Below are 24,948 nucleotides of genomic sequence, written 5' to 3'. Positions count from 1 at the left end.
TATCATATGACTTTCGGCATCATTTACATTACCAAGAATCTGCGAGGATGGGCATGACATTAAAGTCACTCACCCAGGCCCACGTTTACACAAGGAGACCCAAATCTTGATCATGGCGATATTTCATATTTATGAGATGAAATGTATACTGTAGTAGTGCGCACACAATCAATAATAATCAGAAACGGTTTCTCTTCATTTACGAATGAATTCTTCACATTCTAACGACTCAGTCCCATGCTAGATCATGACAGTCATTCATTGTTTGATAAGATCCACCTACGCCTTTGACAGTAAAAGATGAATGAGAGCCAGTAACGTCAGCGAGATATAGGCATTCTTTAGAGCGCAACATCTTCAAGTTCAACACTCCTTCGAGAGAAACACCATGGGTGCATCTTCATAATTATCATCATGTATGTGAGACTCGAATTCAGAATCTCTCCTTGAAGTGCCCAGAGCCTCAACCAGTATTCCAAGCATATAGTGCTCCCACTATTGTAGATGTCGGATCCTTTGTATCTGTTGCTGCTGCTGCTGCTGCTGCTGTTGTTGTTGTTGTTGTTGTTGTTGTTGTTGTTGTTGTTCGATGCTGCTGATGTTGTTCTTGATGCTTTCAGTCATGTGATTTTTCCCTCTCTCATTCTCTCTTCTCCCAGATGCGTATTGGTCTCCACACGGGAGCGGTAGTAGCTGGTATCGTGGGGCAGAAGATGCCGCGGTACTGTTTGTTTGGCAATAACGTCTCGCTAGCAAACAAGATGGAATCCCACAGCGAGGCCCTAAAAATCAATGTCAGTCCAACAACCCACGTGTGAGTATGAATAAACACAGGCATTGCAACTTTTCTTCGAAATAACAAAGAAGTTTTTTTTTAAATGCTGAAATCCGTCCACTTTGCTGCTATAATCAAAAGGGGCTTCGTGATCATCATTCCAGGTGAAAATATCAAAAGGTTGGAACGATGCCCTATGTTCATATCTACCCCTGATATCAAGACATTGTTTTGTTTTGTTTTGTGCGTTTATGGTTTTGAAGTTGGTAGCGAGAAATTTTACGAGGAGGACTTTAAGCTAGAAATAGAAAACAGTTCACTCTAATAACAATCAGGCACTGATCCTGAACACAGTAACAGGAAAGACTGGAATTCTGACATTCATCTTGCCAGACAGACCCAAACTTGTATACAAGACCTTCATGTTTGTGTTTGTCACACGCTGCGGTCAAACATACGATGTGTGTGTGCGTGTGTGGGGAGCGGGTGTGGGTGTGGGCGGGTGGATGGGTGTGTGTGTGTGTGTGTGTGTGTGTGTGTGTGTGTGTGTACAGAATGACAAATGGCGGCTGTATATCAAACTTGACTCCCAGCGACCATGGGCGGGTTCCGCGGCGCCAAAGCCGGCCAGGTCGCCGGGTACGCCAAACAATCAAACATTCCGTGGTGCGCTGAATGGCAAATGAAGGTGACACATTTTTTTTTACTATACCCACACGACCATGAGCGGGGTTTGCCTCCAATACGAGGAATGATTTATGTGTGGTGCATGTTGCCCATTTATCTGCAGAACAGATTGGTAGAACGACAAAAGGCCACATATATACACATGGGCTTGCACAAGCAATAATACCGTGCCCAAAGGCACAAGAACATTATGTATAAAGTGTATACATATACGAGCATTCATTCTTTTCATTTGGTTTCACAGATCTAAAGAGATTACAGTATTCAGGGGCATCTCGTCATGTGATTTGTGGGTGTGTGCTTGGAATAACATTGTGCTGACGATTTCCTGTTAATAAAGGAGTGGTAGTTCAATTGCCATTTGAAATGATTACCGTTACATCAATAGTTCTTTCGCAACATCATAGCAAAAGGGCAATATTAAGCTTTCCGCGGATATGGTAGTCACATAAATATTAATCTAATCATATGTATCATCAGCGGAAAGCAGGGCAAGCCTGTCAGGGTTTTCTTTTTGTTTTTCCTAAGGAAGTGGGGTGAATGTCTTCTTCCTTTGGCACGTAATTCAACGAGCTGAAAGAGAGAATTTATGCTTGCTATTGTCAGCACAACAGACAATTTGACGTATTTGGGATTCTTCAATGATTTAGCCCGCGGGGAAAATATTGCTCATTTGGACCCGTACGTTTTTTTGTTTTTTTGTGTGTATTTCTCAGTAGCTAGGACAGTCTTTTCGTTACTTCAGTTATCCGCGATGTTACCTGCATACATGAAGGGGGTATAAACTTTTAAAGGAGGAGGGGGCGGGGGTAAAAAAGGAAAGAGAGAGGGTGAGAGATGTATATCTCGAAGAAAAACTATTTAAAAAGTACACTTTTTGTCACCTGACCAACACGTAAAATAACCTTTTTCGGGCTTTCCCTAAACGTCACAGTGAGCAGTGAGATTGATTACACCTGCACTGGTACCTTGCTTCTTGCGTCACCTAGATCTTGGTGCAGTGCGTATACCCCTCATTTATTGTACTGCAACCCAATGGACAGTCACTCGCCTTGTAATCTGCGAAATAAAACTAACAATGAAGAGATTTGTCAGAAACTTGTTACAACACATCATTGCGGTATCAACGTCTGGGCTTATCTGTCGTTAATGTACCTAGCTTTGTCCCACAAACTCCAGAAAGGTCATTTGTGAGAAAAGAAGACGCACATAAATATTTTTAGACCTGTCGTCATTGTTGAAAACAGTTTAAATAACGTGTCGGTGTCTTGAAGTACGTAACGGGAATGCCCTTGAGATAAAACTCGTCTTTTATACGACGGCTCCTTCGAGTAACATCTGTGCCTTTAATGTCAATCTAACCTAATTTTAGCGCGCCACAGTTTTGGATACTTGTGCAGTGGGTGCATGACAAAATAAGAATAGCGGAGAAAAAAAAAAAACACACAAGAAATACTCCGCAGAACGAAAATGTGGGGTTTTCCATTTCGAGCAAATCTCAGGATGTTTCTCTCCCAAGACCGAACTATTTCATCATAATGAAATTTATTTCCATCAGCGCGATTGGGAAGGCCGAGGGAAATATATTACAAAACGTCCAAATTATGATCAAATACAGACGGGATGCAGTACTTTGTAAGTGGAAACTACTTACTTTAATCCCCGTTGAAGATGCGAGGCGACCGGCGAATTTAAGCGTTCCCCCTTTTCCTGGGCAGGGTGGAGGCACGTAAGGTGATGCTCTGGTTTCATGACGAGGGTAAATGGAACGTCAGATGGGGAGAAAGTGATACGGGAAAAACGGGTATGCCATCTTTTTCGTCTTAAGGAACGTTCTCGTCATGGTATAGGCCATTCATTGCCGGTATGTGTGTGATTTCTAGCGAGCATTGAAAGTTTGTATCTAAGTGCGGATTTTTGTTGGCTTTTATTTTTCGATTTGTTCAGTATCTCAACTAGAAAGCGATGACTTTCGGTCATTAATTCTATGACTTTATCATCAGTACAGTCGTGCATTACGAAATGAAACAAAGACTTGCAGTCAGAACTTGACATAAAAGATGTTTCCTTGAAAGATACCAAACAAACATGAATGTTCTATGGTTGTGTTAGATTCCATTCCTATTTTGTATGGGAACGTAAGCTTACACGTTGAGAGTGTCGACATAAACAAATCACATTCGACAGGGCTAACAGTTTCCCATTTTCACAAGGGTTGATTGGTATCAGTGAATTTGCTCCAAATCCAGAGAATTTATTGAAGATCTTCTTTCCCCCTCAGGCCTTCTTTGAAACCCACTTCACACAGTCAAACTCTTTGCAGCACTCTTTACGTTCACAACTTCACATCCAATAAAACCAGAATGTGCATCTCGAATGTCAAGCACTGTGTCATAATACTGGATAAGACTCCTTACTCTCAATTGAAGGACCCGACATTAAATCCAATCCAGTTCTTACGTCCTTAGACAAGACGTTTTTAACCACCATGCCCCTCTTGAGCCAGGTGTATAAATGGATACTTGACAACTCTATAATAGGGTAATACTAATGGCAGGGCCCTCTGGTTGAGCAGTGGCAACACTGAAGAGGTTACACTGGGGAAAGAAAGCCACAATATACCCTGAATAAACATTTCTTTTTTGTGTTTGTTGTAACAACCAATCTTACATCAAGGATATCAGTTTTCTATACCCTTTCATATAAAGTTAAATTCACTTATGCTGCAGGGAAGGTAAGATATCGATGTGATCTGCTTCGGAAACGAACATTATATAAGCAAACTTAATGAAACTTTAGATCACGTTCCTGGATGAAGACTGATATCTCACTTTTTCTGCGGCTGGTCCGAGTGTCCATTTAGCTAGGACCTGTACAAAAAAGACGTCCACCCCCTCCCCATCATTTTTTTTTTAATAAATGACACCAAAAAGTCGCCGGCAGCTCTCGTGCCCATTTGTATCTTTGCTACCGGCTTTTCTTGTTCCTTTCAGCTATCAAAACTATTATCTGACGTGATTATCCAGCGCGAACGTATTCTCTTGCACATGTATACATATGTTTTATTATTTATATGCACATTCTTTGCTGAGTGGTGTCAAATTGGTTCCATTCCTTGTCAATTAATACAACATACCTTCGCATTTCCCTTTTTCGTATTTTTCACGTAAATTATCATTCTTCTTATTTTGCTTTGCTTTCCGTTTGTAAATATTATGCACATAGCTTTATTTTTAAATGTCAAATAGTGGTTTGTCGTCGGCGACCAGAACAATGTGTAGAATAATCGTTACTTGATATCAATAGCAAGCTCTAGATCTGTGACGCGAACGCTAGGACGACGCTCCCTTCCGGCTTGGACAATATAGAAACAGCTGTCTCGCGCATGTGCAAAACACCATGCACAACAGTTCCCTATAATTGGCGTTTCCCTTGCATTTGCGTCGCAGATCTAAAGTTCTCTATTGTCTCGATCAAGCACTGGTGATGCATTCCGTGTCTTCGCCCTGGGTCAAATCAAAAGGGAAGGAATAATCGAAGATTGCAAAAGACAAAATAATACTACAAATCAATTAGCAGAGAGAAATGATACGTAAGGCCAATGGCGTTTCATTTTACGCAAGAAAGGGACCACAAGAAAATAAACACACACTTACCAATACACACACACACATGGACATACACATGGACACACACACATGGACACACACATGGCAATACGCTTCGGTTTTTTTTCCCCGTCGCCAACAGCCGCGAGCAGTTTTTGCAATGCGAACCCTGTTGATATGCGTTTGATCAAATGACTTTTGGAGTCCAGTTTCCAATTACGGATTTCCGCTCTGTTTACCACTTCACTCGTTCTTTATAAGTTTATCCTCCTGCTCTCCTGAGTTTAACAGTTCTGAATGCCCCATTTACGATGTGTTGTTTACTCTTAAAATGACCTGTCCTCACATCTCAGTCTACTACACAGAGATACCTCTAACAGAGAAATCATTATTGTATTCGGGCGGTTTTGTACTAATTACTCCTATGTGAATAACACCGCTCTATGTTGTCTCTTTCTGTCGTTGTATAATAATTGAGACCAACAAGGAGCACGAGTTTCGTGTCAGGAGTCAGTGATCTAGTCATTACTTCAGAGTGAGTCAGATTTGGGGTGGTGTTTTTTTTTGTGTGTCAATTTTAGTTTGTTTCATTTCATCAACCTGTACAAATTAAATCATTACAACAAATCAACAACGTTATCATCAAAATATGAACAAGAATACTTACAGAGTACTTGAAAGAAATAGATATATAGTTACGACTACACGAACATACATTATATCGTATCTTCGGATGCAGGTGAAGGAGATCATGTTTTAATCATTAAGCCGTTTGCTTGACTGGGATAACAAAATCTGGGCAATATGATGTCATATCCCACACACAGTCCAAACTCAATGCTACCAAATTACATGAAGGAAAGCTACTTGTCCGTGAGTCTTTACAAGTACTGTTAAAGTCTGTTGGATATTTACTCTGTTTTTCATAATAAATGTGTTTTATCCAAACTAAAGACATTGTTTAAACCGTCTGTTTATGATATTATATTTGGTTTTTGATCTTCTTAAACGCAATTATGTGTACTTTTGTGATATGCAAAGGCATTCTTTGATGAATTAGCGTGTACGTCCGTAATGCTGCATCTGAACAACAATCGGCATTTGCAATAACCCCTCTTTGTTATGCTTTTTACTTTCTTGCAGGCTTTTACTAGAGACGGGCGCGTTTCATTTTGAGGAACGCGCACGCGACACGCTTCCAGCAGCTTTTCCCGCCAGTATCCCCGGCAACCCTCACTTCCTCTGGGGCTACTCCCCGAGCCCCGACGACCCTCAGGACGTCGAGCTTTTCGGGAGCCACGACATCGTGGAAATCCCGTCGTAATCAACGGCTCCTCGACTATCATAGGCGTCATTTCTCGCCATTAGGAACAATTCTATCTCTACTATATCCAACCAGTCATCGGTAATCAATCAATCAATCAATCAATCAAAGGTTCAAAACATGGATGTGTTGTTGTTTTGAATCGAACTTGAACTAAAGTAATGGTAGTCATCACTTCAGGAATGATGGTGATGTCTTATTTCCATCACGTTTATCATTCATGTGATAGCAAATGCCATAACACTCAAACTAGACACACTAATATTTAAAGTGAAAAAGTCACCTCCCCCCCCCCCCCTTTAATAGTACAAGGAAAACTAGCAGAGCTGAAGAGCAATTTGGTTCAATATTTCAAAGTGCTATGTCATCCAATTTTTTTTCTACGTCATCCTCTCTCCAGACTTTCCCTTTTACTACTTCCCAATATTATTCATAGTCTCCTTTCCATTAAAAGAATGTCCTGATGATATACCACGGTGACACCTTGCCAAAGGAAGTCTGGGGTTAGTGAAAAAAGAAACGACATAATTTGCTGAAGTATATGGGTCTATAAATGCAGAGGGGAAAGATAAAAAAGGAGAATATGAGTCAAACCTGATGACTGTGGTTATATAGGGTCTGATCTATTGACAATTCATAGGAAGATTTCGCAAGGGATTCCGCCCGTCAACACTTTGTCAAATATTAAAGAGTCAATCTATTTGAAGTCCTATTAATCTGTGGGCAAATTGGCAACGTTTCAAGTTGATAGCTAAAAAGGATCATCTCTCCGGGCAAATATTGTAGAGGTTTCTACTCTGAATGGAATATGGATTTGGAAAAATATGACTCAAGATTCTCGTACAATGCTCACATTTACATAATAATAACTATTTTAGTATTTTACTCAACTTTTTTTTTTTAATTCAGTTACAAAATTTGCAGAATAGATTGCATGTACTTTTATCTCGATGCAATACATCTTAGGGTCAGCGTGTGTGCTTCTAAGTATGCATCTATAGGGTGTGAGCGTGTGTGTGTGTGAGGGTGTGTGTGTGTGTACGTGTACGTGTATTCAAATGGAGAATCAGCGAGGCTGAGTGTGTGTCTGTGTGTATGTGTGTGTGTGTGTGTGTGTGTGTGTGTGTGTGTGTATGTCAAAGAAAACATTACCGTGGACAAAAAGTTACGCGGACTGATGAGTGGTTTGGTTGCTTGATTGCAAATTCGACTCTCTCTCTCTCTCTCTCTCTCTCTCTCTCTCTCTCTCATGTGATTCCTGAGAATATGGGAAACCACCATGAATGCCGTATTTCATTATTCTTGTGAATTGTTCATCTTCTCTTGTACATTGAAACTTTGACTTCTTGTAAGATATACAAGATTGTTAATGCTATTATTTTGTATATGCATCATTCATATTTCTTATCTTACTCTATTGTGTGAATAGGCTCTCCTTTATAGAGTGATTTCATCTATAAGCCAACAGCCGTTCTCTATTTTATGTTTGTTACCTCTGTAAGTTAGTGTGAAATGTTCTTGCTGCAAAATAAATGAAATTATATATCTGAGGTCGAGTGAAAGAACAGCCATATTGCATAATATGTCAGTATTTACGGGAAACAAACCAAACCTTTTCATGACGGCCTCTTTGAATCAATCATTCAAACGTGTTTTCTCTTTACGTTAAAATTCTCGAGACGAATTACTTAGATCAAGTTGGTAATCAACTGTGTATGAATATTTCTGCTTCACTTCTATCGCCATGTTCCGTTGAAACAATCGGATGTGACGTCATAGAAGGTTACTCGCACTCTGTGTTTAGACAATAGCAAAGACCTGATTTATAACCATCTTTGGCTTTTCATCTGAAATTACTTTTGACACTATCTCTAATCACACAACTTTTTTGGCAAACAGAACGCGTGAGTCCCGTTTACTGGTGCATGGATGTAATAATATCTATTCTTGCCATAAATTACAAGGTTATCAAATTATCAGTACAAAGGCTTGTTGTGTGCGGCCCACTCTTTAAAGACATTCTGAGCGTCAATACGCTGGAGTTTTGTCTACCTGCGTACCGGAAAGGTATACGTGATATATACATTTTTTACTTGTTACGCAAAGGCTTCAATAACTAACGCCTTTCTGTGTTTACATGACGTAAAGTCTCTTGACACGTCATTGTCACGTGTTTCGTAATCGCACAAAGGGGGGGGGGGAAATGGTGGGAAATAAAGCATTTAGTTATACATATTTACCTATGATTGCGACACAAATACTGAAGTCAGGCTAAAACCGTCAGTTTGTGAAAGGTGATACGCTTTTTAAAGCTGTGACGTTTCACGGGCTGCATTCACCATCAGGGGCGGTCAGCTATGGAACAAAAACGTGCACCGAGGAAGTTTCAGATGACGGCGTAAAGAGGAAAAAAACAAACAAACCAACAAACAAACCCGGATGTCCTTCCCTGTATTGAGGCAGACTTCCTTCCCACGCTTTTTTAGTTTCCGCAGGGGGTCTCTTGTGAAATTCACGTTCAAAGATTCTCTTCCTGAATTAGTCCCAGAGCGAAATGTACACCGTTGCAATTCAATCTTTCACCTTGTTTAGCAGAACAGGCGATATTCATCCCCGTCGGTTATAGCATACGTTGTGCGAGTCCGATCATTACCCCATCCCTTCTCCTTTCTCTATCCCAACCCCCCCCCCCTCATTCCTTTTATCTCCATCCCTTCCAAGAATAAGTATCTTTCAGAACAGATGTTAATAACTGAGTGGCCCTCGGTGCAACGTATAAAGTTTGGTTTCGTAACCACTTCATAAGGCATGTGTACTGCAATCGGAGTTGTTGCACAATTATTGATGTATTTGTGGTAAACGTTTGAGTGAGAAGAGAAAAAAACTAAATTTTTAACCTTCGTTTTGTCCTGCAAAAGAAATGTTTCGCTTTCGCTGCAACAGTTTGTTTATTAAGTTTGCACATCTTACTGCTGTATCTATTTTTGTTTGTGTGCACAAACGTTTATATCAGGTGCCATATACTCGTAAACACGGAGGTTAAAAAAGGAATATATTGTAAAATATAAAGATTATAGATTCTCAACTTTGGAAAGCGGTTGTAACCAGAAGAGAAATTACATTCATTATTTAACATAAAAGTCTTGTTTCAATGAAAATAACAATAACGATGATGATGATATTGATAATGATAATAATAATAATAATGATGATAATAATTATAATAATAATAATAGTAATTCTTGTTATAATTATAATTATAATTATACATATAATAATTATATATATACATATATATGCTGAACTTGAAGTAACAGTTTCCTTTTCAATTACCCTACCATGATTACACTCCAAAGACTGATATAAGCGCTACGATGTAATCCCTTATAAATTTTGACAGTCATCCAAGTTTGTTGACCCCTATGGGCCCCTTTTTTTCCCCTTCCCCACGTAACCTAATCGCAGAGTCGAGTGCAGGCCACGGTGGGTAGCTTAGGCGGCAATGAGAGACCCGCGGTATCTCCACAGCCTCTTCAACTCATCGACTCCCGCCAATAAGCGGTGTATTGATCCGCGACTATCGAATTCGATGTGACGCGGCACGCGCCGTGGCCAGGCCAGAAGGGCGGTGAGGGCAGGGTGTGATCCGCTAAATTGCGTTCCGCGTCAAATTCCAAGGCACTAAAAAAGGAGGCGCTTGGGACATGATGCTTTCCTGCTTAAACTCTAAACTCCTACAGGGGGGAAACGAAGCAAAGTCGCATGCACCTCGAAGAACACGAAGACATACCACAAATATTTTGCTTGATTCCTCACACAGGTGCCGTTTATAGGCTGTCAAAGAACGGTGAAGTACTTACTACCTTCAGTATAGGCATAGGGAAGTTTATGAAATTTAATGCACGAATTACACGTCTTCTCCTTCTCGGCGTAACGCAAAAAAATTTTGTTTTGAAAGTCGATGTTTGTGGCGACTCCACCGTGCATTCATACACCTTGGAAGACAGGTCGGCTAAACTACCCCCGGGAGATGTTCGATAACCGCACTGCTTTTACTGGGTCGCATTGACGCTGTTTGAACAAACAAGTGAACAGAAACATTAGTCCAAAGAAGGGAAAATGGAGACGAAATGCCAGCAGACTGTAAGCAAAGAAGTGAAATTCGACTAGGACAATCGTAGAGAATTAGGACAGGTTTGGAAACATGAGTAACCTTCCAGGTCATTTCATGGCGGGTCGAGTTCGGCGTAAGACACAGGTGATGTAGTCGTTAACAAATTAGGTTCAAACAGAACGAATGGTTGTTGAAGTCTAATACTACGGCATATTGATCCTTCAGGTTCATGGTAGATCTCAGGCATCAGTCAAACCACCTGAATCTATTTTCATGCACTCACAATTACTTCGTAGTGCTACTTTGTGCTACTTTCTTGACTCCCATCATTGTCAGTACATGTATTAAAAGATGTGTGCTGTATTGAGTATGGTAGGCCATGTGTGTCTCGTGTCGCATTAGAATGAGGCAATTTCATTTATTTTTTTTTCTCATGGAAAATAATTGAATTTCTTTGATTTCTACTCTATTTTTTTTTTTTGCGTAGCGTAGCCTGAAATCTATTTTCATTAGTTCAGTTACCGAGTCAAATTGTTGTTTGTATTACTTCATCACGAGACATACCTCACGCTGATATAGAATGACAATTATGTGCGTGTAGTTCTCCGTACAAGGAATGAGAGCCATCTATTTTGCAACATGAAACAAACAACGAATATGGAAGAAATGTAAATAATGTATCTCGGCTTCTTTGTGCTCCCAGTCAGAGCAGATGAGACTAGGATTTGATGGTAAATTACGCAAAGTAACCGTGATGTGGTTAGATTGATTTTTTTCACAAGCTCTGTCTTCTAATTTCCTTCATTGTAATCGTGTAGAATGGGTATAGGTAATATTATGGTCGTCATTACATGAATGTACATTAATGTATATTGAATCATTTAATGTACCATACACATATTTATCTAATCTCTCTCTCTCTCTCTCTCTCACTCTCTCTCTCTCTCTATCTCTCTACATGTCAGAACCTGTTTGGATCATAAATAAATTATATAACTGTTTGCATCATTGGACGTGTGACTTGTGGTTACCTCAACGGATTGGATAAGCTCATGTGCCTATAATGAGGGAAATTTCAGCCCTGTCACGTGACTAGCGTGCGGCTTTTTGGCGGCTGCCTGCAATATTAGATTCCTTCACATCTGTCGCACCAGGGCGAAGTCATCTCACGTTAAAGGGATAGATCAAACTTCCACACGTTTCACGCTATTATCATTTGATCGAAATGCTTTTTTTTTTTTGCTCACTTTATTACATACAGCGTATATATAATATATACTTACATATATAAGATTATATTATTAAGATTAATATACATATATATAAGATATTACTAAGATTAACATACGTATATATATATATATATATATATATATATATATATATATATTCATTAATCTTGATATTGATATATATATATCATATATATGATATACTCATTTGTGTCTTTGTGTCTGTGTGGTCGAAATCCTAATACGATAGAAAATGCCTTTCATTAGAGAAGAATAAGAAACTATTGTTTATTCCAGCAATTATTCAGAAAGCAGGAGATCAAATCAAATCAAATCACATTACATCACATCAATCATTGCTAACAATGCGTGGCTATAGAAATGAGAGGCGAAAGAGAAATGAACGCTGATGTTGATTACGTTTATATCGGTGCATGATGAATATATGAACATGACAACATGATTGGAGTGGGTTTTAATTAGTAAACTGAGCTCCTTTTAATCTTCTACTCGCCGCGCTTGGGTTTTCATCAATGATTACAAGCCGGCAGAACCGTGTCTTTAATTGGAGGAGCTAATTTTGCAAGGCCCCAAGACTCCCTCACAAATTTGATAATATACTAATAACAACGGGGGCAATATGTGCCGCGTAATATTGGTGTTATCAGAAGAAAAAAAGTCCTGAAATCTTTGATCCTAAAAGAAGGCGCTGAAAGTATCAATCACCGACTCAAACGCTAAATTTTCGTTTTTTGCAACCGATAGGGAATCAATGCCTTGAGCTATCGCAGAAACAGCGGGCAAGAAAACAAAATGAGAAGAAAAAAAAAAGGTGTTCTGTTCATTCTTTGTTTGTTTCTCGACTGTGGAAGGTCCGTTAAAAAGTGGGGTATAAATTCAAGATCTATAAAATTGAAAGCAAATAACAAGGAACATAAGAGTAGACAATTTCATTTCACTTTAAAGCTAATCCTTCTGACTAGGCCGACGAGCAAATGACAATGAGTATGCGTTTCGAGGAGGGGAAAAGTGCTTGGTAAGCCCAGAATGCCTGTTTCATACCATGAAGTGGTTGTGATTGCATTGTCGAGAGATGTAAGGCCGATATCTCGAAACGGAGCCCGGAGGCGGAAAACGACTAGAAAACCTGACTCCCCCATATTGTATGCATCGCATTGTTTTTTGTCTTTAAGACAAATCATTTTTTTTTTCATCATGTCCTTGGTTATCAGTGTATTATGCCTCCGTGTCTGCAGGCATATGTACGCTCCCAGTACGATGGTGTGTTTAAGCTTGAGAGCGGAGTACATGAACACTTGAATGAATGGTCCGTTGGATAAGTGGTTGTAGGTTTATAACAATTGTGCATGAAGATGTGTCTTGGTAGTGTGCACGGGTGCCTGATGCTAAAAGACACCAGACAAGATGACATTCGGAAACAACAACATAACACTCCACGCTTTCATTTCACGAGTGATCCCGGGTGTAAAGTCAAAGCAGCGAATGCTGTATTTTTTTATTTCTGTTCATTAGGAGATGAGTAGAAACTGATTTTGCCATACGGCAATTTATGATTACATGTACACATCCTGTCGCGTCTGAAATATGAATATGAAAGACTGAAAGACACGCACTAGCACACACAAGGTATGCAGTCAATATCATCGCTGTCTTCACTCATTTCGGCAATAAACACTGTTTCATCTTAAGTCTATACAAAGTAAGGAAAGTGCACATAGTACTTATGAAGACAAACAGAAAAAACAAACAAACAAACAAACAGATCACAGCTGAACGTTACCAAGTGACGTTTACCTAATATTTATACCTTGCATAGTAGCATAAACCAGTTTACAATACTAGAGAAATACACACAAAATTAATGAATTGAGGGTCAGTGGCAGTAAAGTATGATATTCAAGATCACAGGGATGGTGGCGTAGGAGAAATCTGAGGAATAAGTTCAGCAATCATGTTGGGTATGCAAATGGGAGTTGCATTGTGCACGGTAGAGGGATATACAGTATAGGAGGTGGGGAAACTGTTTTCTCACCGCATTTTATATGCACCTGTTAATTAGCATGGTTTCCAGTTATTCATGCCTACTTGGCGCATGCGTATCTATGGCAACGGGAGACAGGACGGCATCATTGTCAATCAATTTATATCAGCAAAAAAAACATTCATTCCTTCAACATTACTTTGTATGCATTTTCCCTCTGAAGAAATCTGCGATCGAATTTTCCAGAATCGGGTACTAAAACGTGAACGCTTGTGGTATTCTACAAACTTTGCAATGTAAAACTCACCCTCCTTCCTTAGGGACGTAGTGAAAGGCAGTAATATCGTTTAAGGTAGAAATAATCAGTTTGTGTATGTTGTCATCAAAAGAAAAACACGTGAAAGAGGAAGGCTAGAGTGAAAAAAGAAAACGAAGCAGATCATATTATAATCTGACGACCTTTGTAATGTTTGTAGGACTGCGTACGCAGAAAAAGAAACACAATACAGAACCGTCCTAAAGGCTAGGGATAATTTACTTTGTTTCTGCCTCTGATCAATACTATCCACTAGGTAAGCACGCGCACGCGCACGTACGTGCACTCTGAAATACACGTGCGCAGGCACACGAACTCATAGATACATACACACAAGCAAACGATTTTAGTTCGTTATTCCGAAGGTTCGTTTATCCGAAAATGAAATAGGGTTCCTTATTCTGAAGGTTCGTTCGATCCAAAAATGAATGACAAAAGTTTCCTTATTCCGAAGGTCCACTAAATCGAAAATGAAAAAAAAAAGTTCGTCATTCAAAAGGTTCTTAAGTATACACCATTTTCCTTTATTATCGGATTATCTAACTTCCTTCGGAACAACAGACCTTATTCCATTTTCGGATTAAAGACCTTCGGAATAACGAATCATTTTTTTTTTTTTTTTACATTTTTGGAATAGCGACCCTTCGGAATAACGTACCTGGGGAATAAAGAATAATGATCGGATTAACATACATGCAGGTATACGGAATTTGTTGTTTCGGAATAACGAATATCACCCCAAGCAAACCTACATAATACACATTATTTTACACAACAGAATGCAGAAGAAACACAGGAGGTGAGGAATCTCGTCTTACAGTATGATTACGGAACACGAGAAGCATATTTTTTTTTTTTTTTTTTTTGCGCATGTTACAGTTTGCAAATCGATAAGCGTGTCGTCAACGATCAGGAAAAGGCGCTTTTTACCAAATTCATGTTTCATGATCAGGAAAAGGTGCTTTTTACCAAATTTATGTTTCATGAACAGGATAATGAGAAGACTTTATGAAACTTTCATGAGACCTGTACACGCAAAGACTAACTCGTCATTTTCCAGGGGTGTTCGACACAAGCAAACTGAATTTTTTCTATATGCTTGGAGGTCGACAGGGAAACTGCAAGAATTCTTTACTCTGTGAAACATGATCGATGGAAATGCAATTTCCTCCAAGACAATATTATTCCCTAATGAAAGATTTCTTCGCTGTTGACGACTATACACTGTGTATTTATGATTATATAAATATTAGGGCATAACACACCGTAGAGGTGGCATCCCCTTGTGCCAATCAAAGCCACAATCAACAGATTATCATCAGCAAAAGAGCGTTGTGGTGCTTTCATATACTTAATTCATAAACATCCTCGGTGTAGCTTAACTTGCTCATGATAATTCAATTAACTGAGGCGTTGGACCGCGGCGCAGTGCAATATTAATGATCTGAAGGAAGTGTACAATCCAACATTTGTCCAAGTCCTCACGACTTCATGTTCCTTGAATTCTAAATGAGTCGGTTTGGGCATTGCTATCGCTTGCGGTTAGTGATGTAAATAATCATTTTCCGCCATCTTTTTGTTTGTTTGTTTTTTTTTAACTTTCCGGGAGGGCACTGATAAAACAGATGTTAAAGATCTCCCGTGGCAGACCAAATTGCACCCAGGAACTACGTGTCAGAAGTTCAAGAGGTCTTGTGTGAATTGCATGCAAGATAGATGAGGGTGTTTGGATGAATTTTTTAGTTACAAGGGAAGGCCGAGTCTCCCCTTTAATCAACGTCACCGTATCCCACTCGGTAGGTCGTGTGCATTCGGGTCATCTTCAACGCATGAACGCTCCCCGCCTTATGAAGGCATTAGGCCTTAATATCACTTTAATTGTCAGATCGAGAGGTGGGGGCCTTTCGTGAAACGTCTTTCTTTCCTGATCTTTTGCTGGGTTCTCACTGGCGTGCGAACCAATAAGCACGCCACGACTGGACACTAGCAGTTGATCGTGGACATCTTGTTTATGTCTATCACCATCTGCGCCACTGTTGAAATCATGGTGATCGTATCAGATCGTGAGGTCATTCGTGGCAATCGCAGTGATCATAGAAAAGTTTTGGACGGTTCCAAAAATGTCTGCGACCAACGCAATTGCCACGAATGATCTCATGATCTGCTAAGATCTGATACGATCACCACGATTGCTCCACGATTCACTCCAAGGTTTAAATTGTGGCGCATGTTGTCATAGACATAAACAAAAAATTCTGCGATCAGCTATTAATGGGCAATCGTGACGTGCGCGCAGCGGATCGCACGACAGTGGGGGACTAACATTACGAATTCAAGCAAAATACTGTGAACGGCGAGAATGAGTCCAGCAAGGGAGTCATCGTCAGATCGCAAAAACTTAAAAGGAAATAAGAAGGAACAGGGAATCAAGTGAAAGTGGACTACGCGTGATGACAGTTGAAAATATTGGTAAATTGCCATTTCTCTCGGTATTTCGGAGTCACCTGCCCCTAATGGTTCTTCACTATAACCTCTCTTTGTCTGGATAAAAGGATAACCACTTTCTCATTTATTTCTGTATCAAAGTGTTTAATTGATGGACTATACTCTCTCTGTTTGAAGACATTTTGATTGCAGTGAATCGATATCACTTATAAATAACCTTTTAACGGGTATGCATGAAGAAACAAGAGAGATGTAATGAATTCAAGTCCTATATTTGAACTTGCTCTTAACGCGAACCTTATCGATCATGTACAAGGTCCATAAATATTTCATTATCGCACAGGAGACGGTATAAAAGGCTGTAGCCGTTAAAACCTTCGTTCTACTATCGGTAGCTTGACAAAAACATTAAAAAAATAATTTGCATATACCCTGATATTTGTGGTTTGTATAAAAAGCGCCTTTACGGCATACATATATGATTCCATCATTAGGTAGTATGGATAATAAAAGGAAAAGTAAGGATCACTCTGTCATTTAAGTGATGTGAATAGATATAACTTCCGCTTGTGTTTGCGCGCAAACAAGTGTAGGTCGGCAAGGAGACTGCATATCAAGGATGAAATGAAAAGGAGCTTATATAGAATTTTAATATTTAACACAGTTTCCCCTGTTGGATATTACCTGCATGAAAACCGACACACCTGCTACATAATCCATTGAGAAGCATTTGTATTCTTATGTGGCGATGGCCACGCAGGGTAAAAAAAAAATGCAAAATTTCCATCAGGCTAGTTTGCGGTTTCAGTTAATCTCAATTTATAATTCCATCCTATTTCTTTTTTTTCTGTGCAACGCGTCAGCCGAGGCCAGACGAATGTGACCGCCACACGCACACGCTCACACACACACACACACACACACACACTTATATTGTACAAGCATGTATATATATATATATATATATATATATATATATATATATATATACCCGCTTACGCACACAGGTGAGTCCCCTTGATTATTAATGATATCAAATATGCTATCGTGCGATAATCCACACTTTTACCTGACCGCCCCGGGTGCCGCTCTGATGGAGAGAGAGAGAAAGACGGAGAAAAGAGTTCTTTGGCCAGTTACGCAGACACAGCAGGGAGGGCAATAATGCTCAGTGCAACGATATGGCCCCGGGACATATAATACTATGCCATCGCCTCCCTGCCAATTTCAAATTTTCACTAACATATTCATTTAAAAAGATAACAACAACTCACTTGTCTCACCTCATGATCAACTCTTCACCCCCACCCCCCTCCACACACATACAAGTGAAATAAAAATAGTCATTGAGATTTGACCGATCAAGATCCCCCTTGAGACAGCATTACATTGGATATCAAATTTCCTATTGCACTCGACTCTTTCAGTGAAAATGGAGTCATCGCAGTGAAGTGGGCTTATCCGACACACTAGCCAATTTTTCAAGAATCTTGAAACTTTTCACTATACATAATTTCCTAAAACTCATTAGGTGAAATATTTATCCTTCCATGTATACGCAGCAATCTACTTCTTCTCATGCCAACAGGAACCAGAGTGTTATATTTTCAGTGGTTTAAAGTGGAGTGTCGTTAAGAGGTTTGGTTAGTTACGTCACAATTCCTCCAGACCTCGTAGTCGTCGGTAACAGCCTCCTCAACCGTACGCGCGCGTCGAGTTGTCATTGAGCAGTCTTGAACGAGTCATACATCGAAAGTATTCTGAAGTGTCTCCTTTATATATATATATATATATATATATATACAATATAAAGATATTCTGTCGTCTTGACAGTTGTTTTTGCTATACCAATGTTAACATTTACCTCCCTTCTTTTGGCATTCTAGGAAATTATAAAAATATTTAGTATAGTCAAACAATGGTGGATCTTCCATAATACTATGAAGACTGTACTGCGAAAATTATTTAATGCCGTTCCATAATTTGAATATCTTAAGTATCATATTAGCTTAATATTATGTGGGGGGGGGGGGGGCTCAGACACGAAAGATGGCATCTGGTTTTATATTTCAGTTATGAAAGGGGGTGTGGCGCGTGAGTGCAGTGACATTGCTTTAAAGAACGTGTCGTATGTAGCTTCATTCGGTCACCCCAGACAATATTTGCTCCGCTCAAATTCTTCCTTATCTCTCTCACTAGGGAAAAGGATACCTGCCATGGGCGTTTCGTCCGCCTTAGCCTCATTTCAAGACGTCCTACAACAATGAGCTGCCTATATAGTCTCGGTATAATCACTACTCTAAAAAGAAATCGTCTCGTATAGCATTATTGCTTGTAACAGTCGGTAACATTTAGTTTTGCAGAGGAACTGCGAACTGTCGTGTGCAACATAACACTGTACTTATATCTATACTCTTCGTGAAGATGATTTCAGCATGCGAATCTCAGGAGAAATAAACCAACCTATTGACGAAGTGACGCCACGGATATCGTTTTATAGATAATATAGTCGGAAGAAAAGACACTGCCACAATGCTGATATACTTATTTTCCAGCGCAATTTAATGATAATCTGAACAAAGGGCGTGAATCATGATTATAACAATGCGGCCTAAAGGGAGGAACAACCTGAAGTGGAGACTACTGTCGTCCTCTCTGGCCTGGCTTGCCCCGGTGGTCTCACAGCCCGTGTTTGCGGATGAGGATTCATTTTTCGCGGTAATACCATCACTTTGCGTTCTTTTCCCCTGGAGCGCCGACCAGCATTTTCTTCTCATGATTTTTCCCTTTTCTTTTTTTTTCTCCCGCCTAATCGGAGTACGTGCATCACCATCTGCTCGATGCAGGGTATAGTCCCTATAGGAGTCCAGCTGGTCACCTTTGCCGATATAATAGAAACGTAGGCAGCCTTTAAGAGCAGGCTTGAAAGTCTGAAGTTCATGATGATGAATACAATGTGCCCATCTTTAAATCTATTCGAAGTCTGCGGGAAGAATATTATTAATGATGATAGATCATCTTTCTTATATGAAACTATACGTATATAGCTTATAGGGGCATATTTTGCATTGAATACAGCTTAAAAGCGGAATTTCATAAGAAGATGACTTATAATTGAAGTATACCATCAGTGCGTCGTGATATTTTCATATCTTCCGTAGATTACACTGGATTATATATATATATATCCTTCAACGTCTTTTTATTTCAAGTCCTGAAACAATGAATGCACGAATGTTTGAGAGAAACGGTGAAAGGATAGTGCTAAAACAGTCTCATCATCATATTATTGGATGAGGCAGACAAAATTTCTCACATTGTGGACCATCCGGCTCAGTGCAACAACATTTAACACTTCGATCCGGAAACCCGGGAAAGGGTAAAGCGGTGGGACTAATCGCACCATTGACAAAAAAGAGCCGTTTGAAGGACACGAGGCAGCTCATCTTTTGCGATGATTTAAATGGATTCATCTTAATTTCACGCGGATGCGGCTCTTTTCTGAGTCATTTGGTCTGTGATTAGTCCGTGCTATAATCACCACAGTTACAAAATTAGCAGTCTACACGTTTTATAGATAATCGTGTTTCAGATAATCATATTTCGGCATTTTCACAAAGTAATCTTAACGTTACAAACAATTTTCCAAAATAATCATAGATTGGACAAACACACACATATAATATACCAATTAAACAGTACTCGTTTATTGTAGTAACACACAAATATTATTTGGAAAATCATATAATTATGATTCAATCAAATTATTACGGACAAATGCAGGAGACTGCCATTTTAAACGGAAGCTTGACATTGATGATGGCCTATATCAGGTAATAACACTTCTCCCAAACAGAAGACTAATCCAGCAGGGTAAATGAATTGCCATAAATGATATTCAAGGCGTTGTGTATTGACCTGCTGACACCATTATTGTTGTAGCTGCAATCTCGATTGACAATGCATTCGTTCTGAACGGACTGTGGCGCGTAAAGTCTATATAGATAACACATGAAAACGCAAATCAGATATTCTTCTCTTTTTTTTTTCTTTACCCACCCCCTCCCCTCCATTTCCTCGAGTGAGGGCAATCTCGGCACTGGGAGAGATCGACCCGTGATATGATTGAAATCACCACTGTGGCGGAATCTCACTTCTGTCACCATGTAGAAAAAAAAAAACACTACAGGGTAGCTCAAAAACAAGACAACAACTCTATGTCTACGGCGTAGCATCTATACCTGCCCGTCGTTTCCTCTGTTAAGCCTCAAATATATATAGTTCTGTGAAAATTTCAGTTGCTATTCGATTTGATTAACACGATATGGTGTATGGTCATAAGTCATACATCTAGCAGTGACAAAAATAATGAATATATACATATATAAATATTAGATAGACACATGAGGAGAGAGCTACTCGGGAAAGACGTCACAGTTTCAACCTATGACCTTTGTTTATATTTGTTTTTTCAACATAAGATGAGAACTGTTATCGCCTCTGTTCTCTCAATTCTTAAAAATCCAGGCAACCGAGAAAAAAGAAAAATGAGTGAGTGTCACAATTTCTTTCTTTTTCAAGTAGATCAACTTTGAAATCTATTTGTTGTGAGACTCGAACGGTTCATTCAAATTGTTGAGACCATAAACAAAATACATTCAATATAAAAGAACTACAAGTAACTGGGTAGACAGGTAGGACAGTCTAATACGTATCAATCTACATTAATGATTCAGCTTTGGGGAAAGCAACCTGATTTTACGTCAACTCATGATTTCTTCATTTTTTATATTCCATCAAAAGTATACGAGGATATCTTTACTATTTATTACACAATGCCCTGGGAATATTCGACTATTCTATCTGCTGTTATCCTATTACTAATCAAGCATTGATCTATCAGTCAATAACCTGCTTATACATAGTATATAATTTCTCTGGGTTTTTTATGGAAATGTAATTTGAATCTTGAATCTTGAACCTATTATCAAGACAGGTAAGAAACCGAACCGAGACACGAAAACATATCAATCCAATTAGCACCTAGGCCTATCGGAAGCAGAACAGTATCAATTGTGTCTCTTTTTAAAACGAATAATAATGCTCTAATCTTGTAATTGACATGATGATAACGTTTTCTTACTTGATAATCGTACTAACGTGTAAGTTACCTTATCTTGCACTGAACACTGTGGAACACGTTTTTTTCAGTGAATATGAACACATTGATGCTATACTGCCATTCTCAGATCTGTATTCCAGTAGGCTTGGGAAATGTATGCACTTTTTTAAAATCTGGTTGATTTGGGGTTCAGGTGCTTTCTGTCTGGATAACCCTCTTTCTACGTAGTTAATAGACTACGTAGTTAATAAACTGTTAGCCTCCAAACTCCTTTTCTTCAGAGGAACACTTTTGCATGTTTGATAATCCTTCATGTATTTTGTTGGGTCAGATATATATGATTTTAATGGATCATTTATCGTAATAAGCCTGAGAATCACATCTTTCAGGATTTGACCTCAACCGAGAAAAAAAAATCGAATCTGGCAGCGTTTTTCTCGTTTTATAAGGCGAGGTCACATTTTAACATTAGGTAGAAAATGATGGATTGTTGCTCTGTTTGCTTCAAGGATGTTTTCTAAAAAGTAGCGTTCCTATATATTCTATATTTCCCTTGTTTTGGTGGATAAGAATATCCAAATTTGATGAGTTCTATATCATCATAATCATACAGCTGAGAATCTCCCTCTCAAGGATTTAACCTTTACCCCAAAATCTTGTTTGGCTACTTTTCTCCTTTTTTCGAGGATGTCAAAAATGATAGATCGTTAGGTTGTTAGCTTCAAAGCTTCTTTTCCATAAAGTAATATTCCTACATGTTTGAATTTCCATTCAGGAATATCCATCTTTGATGAGTTACGCAGTTTAAATTCTCCTGTTTTCAGGACATGGCCTTTACCCAACAAATGCAATCTTTATGTTATTCGTTGTTGAAATGCAAGGTCACATTCGTTTCTCTAGTGCATCACAAGTAAAAAGTGATAATGTGCAATTTGAATAGGCACCTGTCATAATCTGGTATTCCGACACGTGAATAGTATAAGTCTGTGAGTCAGAAACCGAATTGTACAGTCATGAATTTGTCATCTTAAAAAAACGAAGGTCATGAACAGTTTCTCAAGGTTTCAAAGCGCCAAAGAGAATCAAAAATGCGTCTTCAAGTTTTCAATGCATCAAAGAGAATTTGGCCTTCAATCTTTTTTTTGCGCACTTTTTTTTTTTTTTTTGACACACGTTTTCATCTCGTTAATCTGACGGAACAGATGCGGCGAATTTGGCCGCCGACGAAGTACATCCCTATACGCTTGTCTCCATACCTCAGATTCTTCCCTGGACGTTTAGAGTCGGATCTCGTGTATCCATTCTCCCCTTCTCCCCTCTCCTCATCAACAACACCTGTCTCGATCAGTCTCGCTTCAAGACTGAGAGGGGGATTACAGGCTCCTCTCCGCTGTCGCCCGATGTCAAGGCCCCGCCCTCCCGCTAACCGCTTTCCATTACTGCACAGCGGCTACGTGCACGCTTGTTGATTATTACATATCTAGCATTGTTTCCAGACGTTTGCCGTTTGATACGAGTGGGGACCAGCAGCGGGAAATGTAATCAAGGCTGAAATCAAATTTGAATAGATTTATTACACACAGTATTCTCACTTTCATGTGTGTATGACTGGATCTCAACATCCAGATTTTTTTTTTTTTTTTTCCGGGGAGGAAAAGATTAAACCTACTAATTCAAGATATGAAATCGGGGAGAGTTAACATGTCATTATTGTCAAAAATGTCTGCATATAGTAGCGTGGAAACAAGAAGGAGAAATCTAAAAATAAGTAGAATAATGTTGCATGACCTGTTAAACATCTTCGATTTAAGAGAATCTAAATCAGAAACTGTTGGAACAATGAACGGATTAGGTCTCTTCTTTGAACTGATAGCAGCCATCCCTTTAAACTGTCTCATAGATCACATGCATATAAGATCTAGTTTTCGTTTGCCCAAAATCAGGGTAAAAAAGGAATCTAGGGATTTAGAATAAGAATTGGGATCGTGGTTAGAGCCGGTGTCGTGGTCGTGGTCGTGGTCATGCTTATAACGTTGAGCATTAGGTTTTTAGATGAAATTCGTGGCTTGAGAAATTGATTCTTTGTTTTTTTGTAAAGCAAGATAGAACTTTCAAAATGAAGAGCAAACCAAACGTGATTAGTCAAGACAATGGCTTACATAACCATCTCAGCATCAACCTCAACATAAACCTCATTTGCAGCTTACAGCTGTTTCAATGTCTCTTTTTTAATGCAAATACACACACTTACACACACACACACACAAATATATATATATATATATATATATATATATATATATATATATATATATATATATACATATGTATATATATATATATATATATATATATATTTGCATAATATACGCATATATATGAAAATGTTTAGTTTTATATTATAGTAGTCTTATGTTATATAGCACACACAACACGAGGATATCAAATTGACGTTATTGTTGTACACCCCCATTACAACCAATGGCACGGGAATGATCAGTTTGATATGATTATATATTTATGAAATGCACCTAATAATATGAAATTAATGAGTATATATTATTATCATTGTATACATACATCTCTCATCTTCTCATGTTTTGTTGAAATCACGTCTAATCCAATTATTTCCTCTCAAGTTCCACTTTTCTATCCCATACCCCTCCGTTCGTGGCTATTTCTTTGGTACTACATATGATTGCCCAGACAAATAAAGCTTACGAAGACAGAAATGTCCAATGCTCCTAAAAGACTGGTCTCCTGCGACGATTTTTCTAATCATTTACACACATATGTTATATATGTGTATACATATGTTATGTATGTTATACATATGTGTGTATATATATATATATATATATACATATATACTTGTTTACTCTTTAAATGTCTACTCTTTTGCAACATACAATGAAGTGCAATCATTTCGTATTCTCCTAAAAAAAAAAGAGGGGTAAAAAAAGAGGAGACTGCAATCACAATTATAATTTCCCTGGCTATAAGAGGACATACAGATATCGTGTGTTGAGGAGGTTGACTGTGGTCCGTCAGTCAGTGTTGTAAGCCGTGATCGATCCTGGGGAAAAGTAGGAAAAGAATGGCGGTCGATATGACGTCACCGCCACGCCTCAGTGGGTCTGGTAGCCCGGAGGTGATGAAAACATCGTCATTTGATATGAGGATTCACGTCCGTGTTTGTCGCGCACCGGCGACCCTGGTTTCACGGATGGCGGACGACGGGAGAAAGTGGGGGGAAGTGGCCATCGAGAGACGGAGGAGGGGTGGGGAAGGGCGGGGAGGGGAGGGGCAGGGAGGGGCGATTC

General features: G+C 39.1%; 1 protein-coding gene across 1 annotated transcript in view; it reads left to right on the top strand.

The window, feature by feature from the left end:
• Positions 1 to 6,394, top strand: part of LOC140235405 (guanylate cyclase soluble subunit alpha-2-like) — an 82,781-nt gene extending 76,387 nt beyond the window's left edge. The window contains exons 10-11 of the mRNA XM_072315430.1: positions 660 to 814; positions 6,214 to 6,394. Of these exons, the coding sequence (XP_072171531.1) occupies positions 660 to 814; positions 6,214 to 6,394 (336 nt within the window). The remainder of the gene's footprint in view (positions 1 to 659; positions 815 to 6,213) is intronic.
• Positions 6,395 to 24,948: the final 18,554 nt, after the last annotated feature.

The sequence above is a fragment of the Diadema setosum genome, chromosome 11 (genome assembly GCF_964275005.1).
Source record: "Diadema setosum chromosome 11, eeDiaSeto1, whole genome shotgun sequence".
In the NCBI taxonomy this organism is placed as follows: Eukaryota; Metazoa; Echinodermata; class Echinoidea; order Diadematoida; family Diadematidae; genus Diadema; species Diadema setosum.
This window is presented reverse-complemented; position numbering and strand designations above follow the sequence as displayed.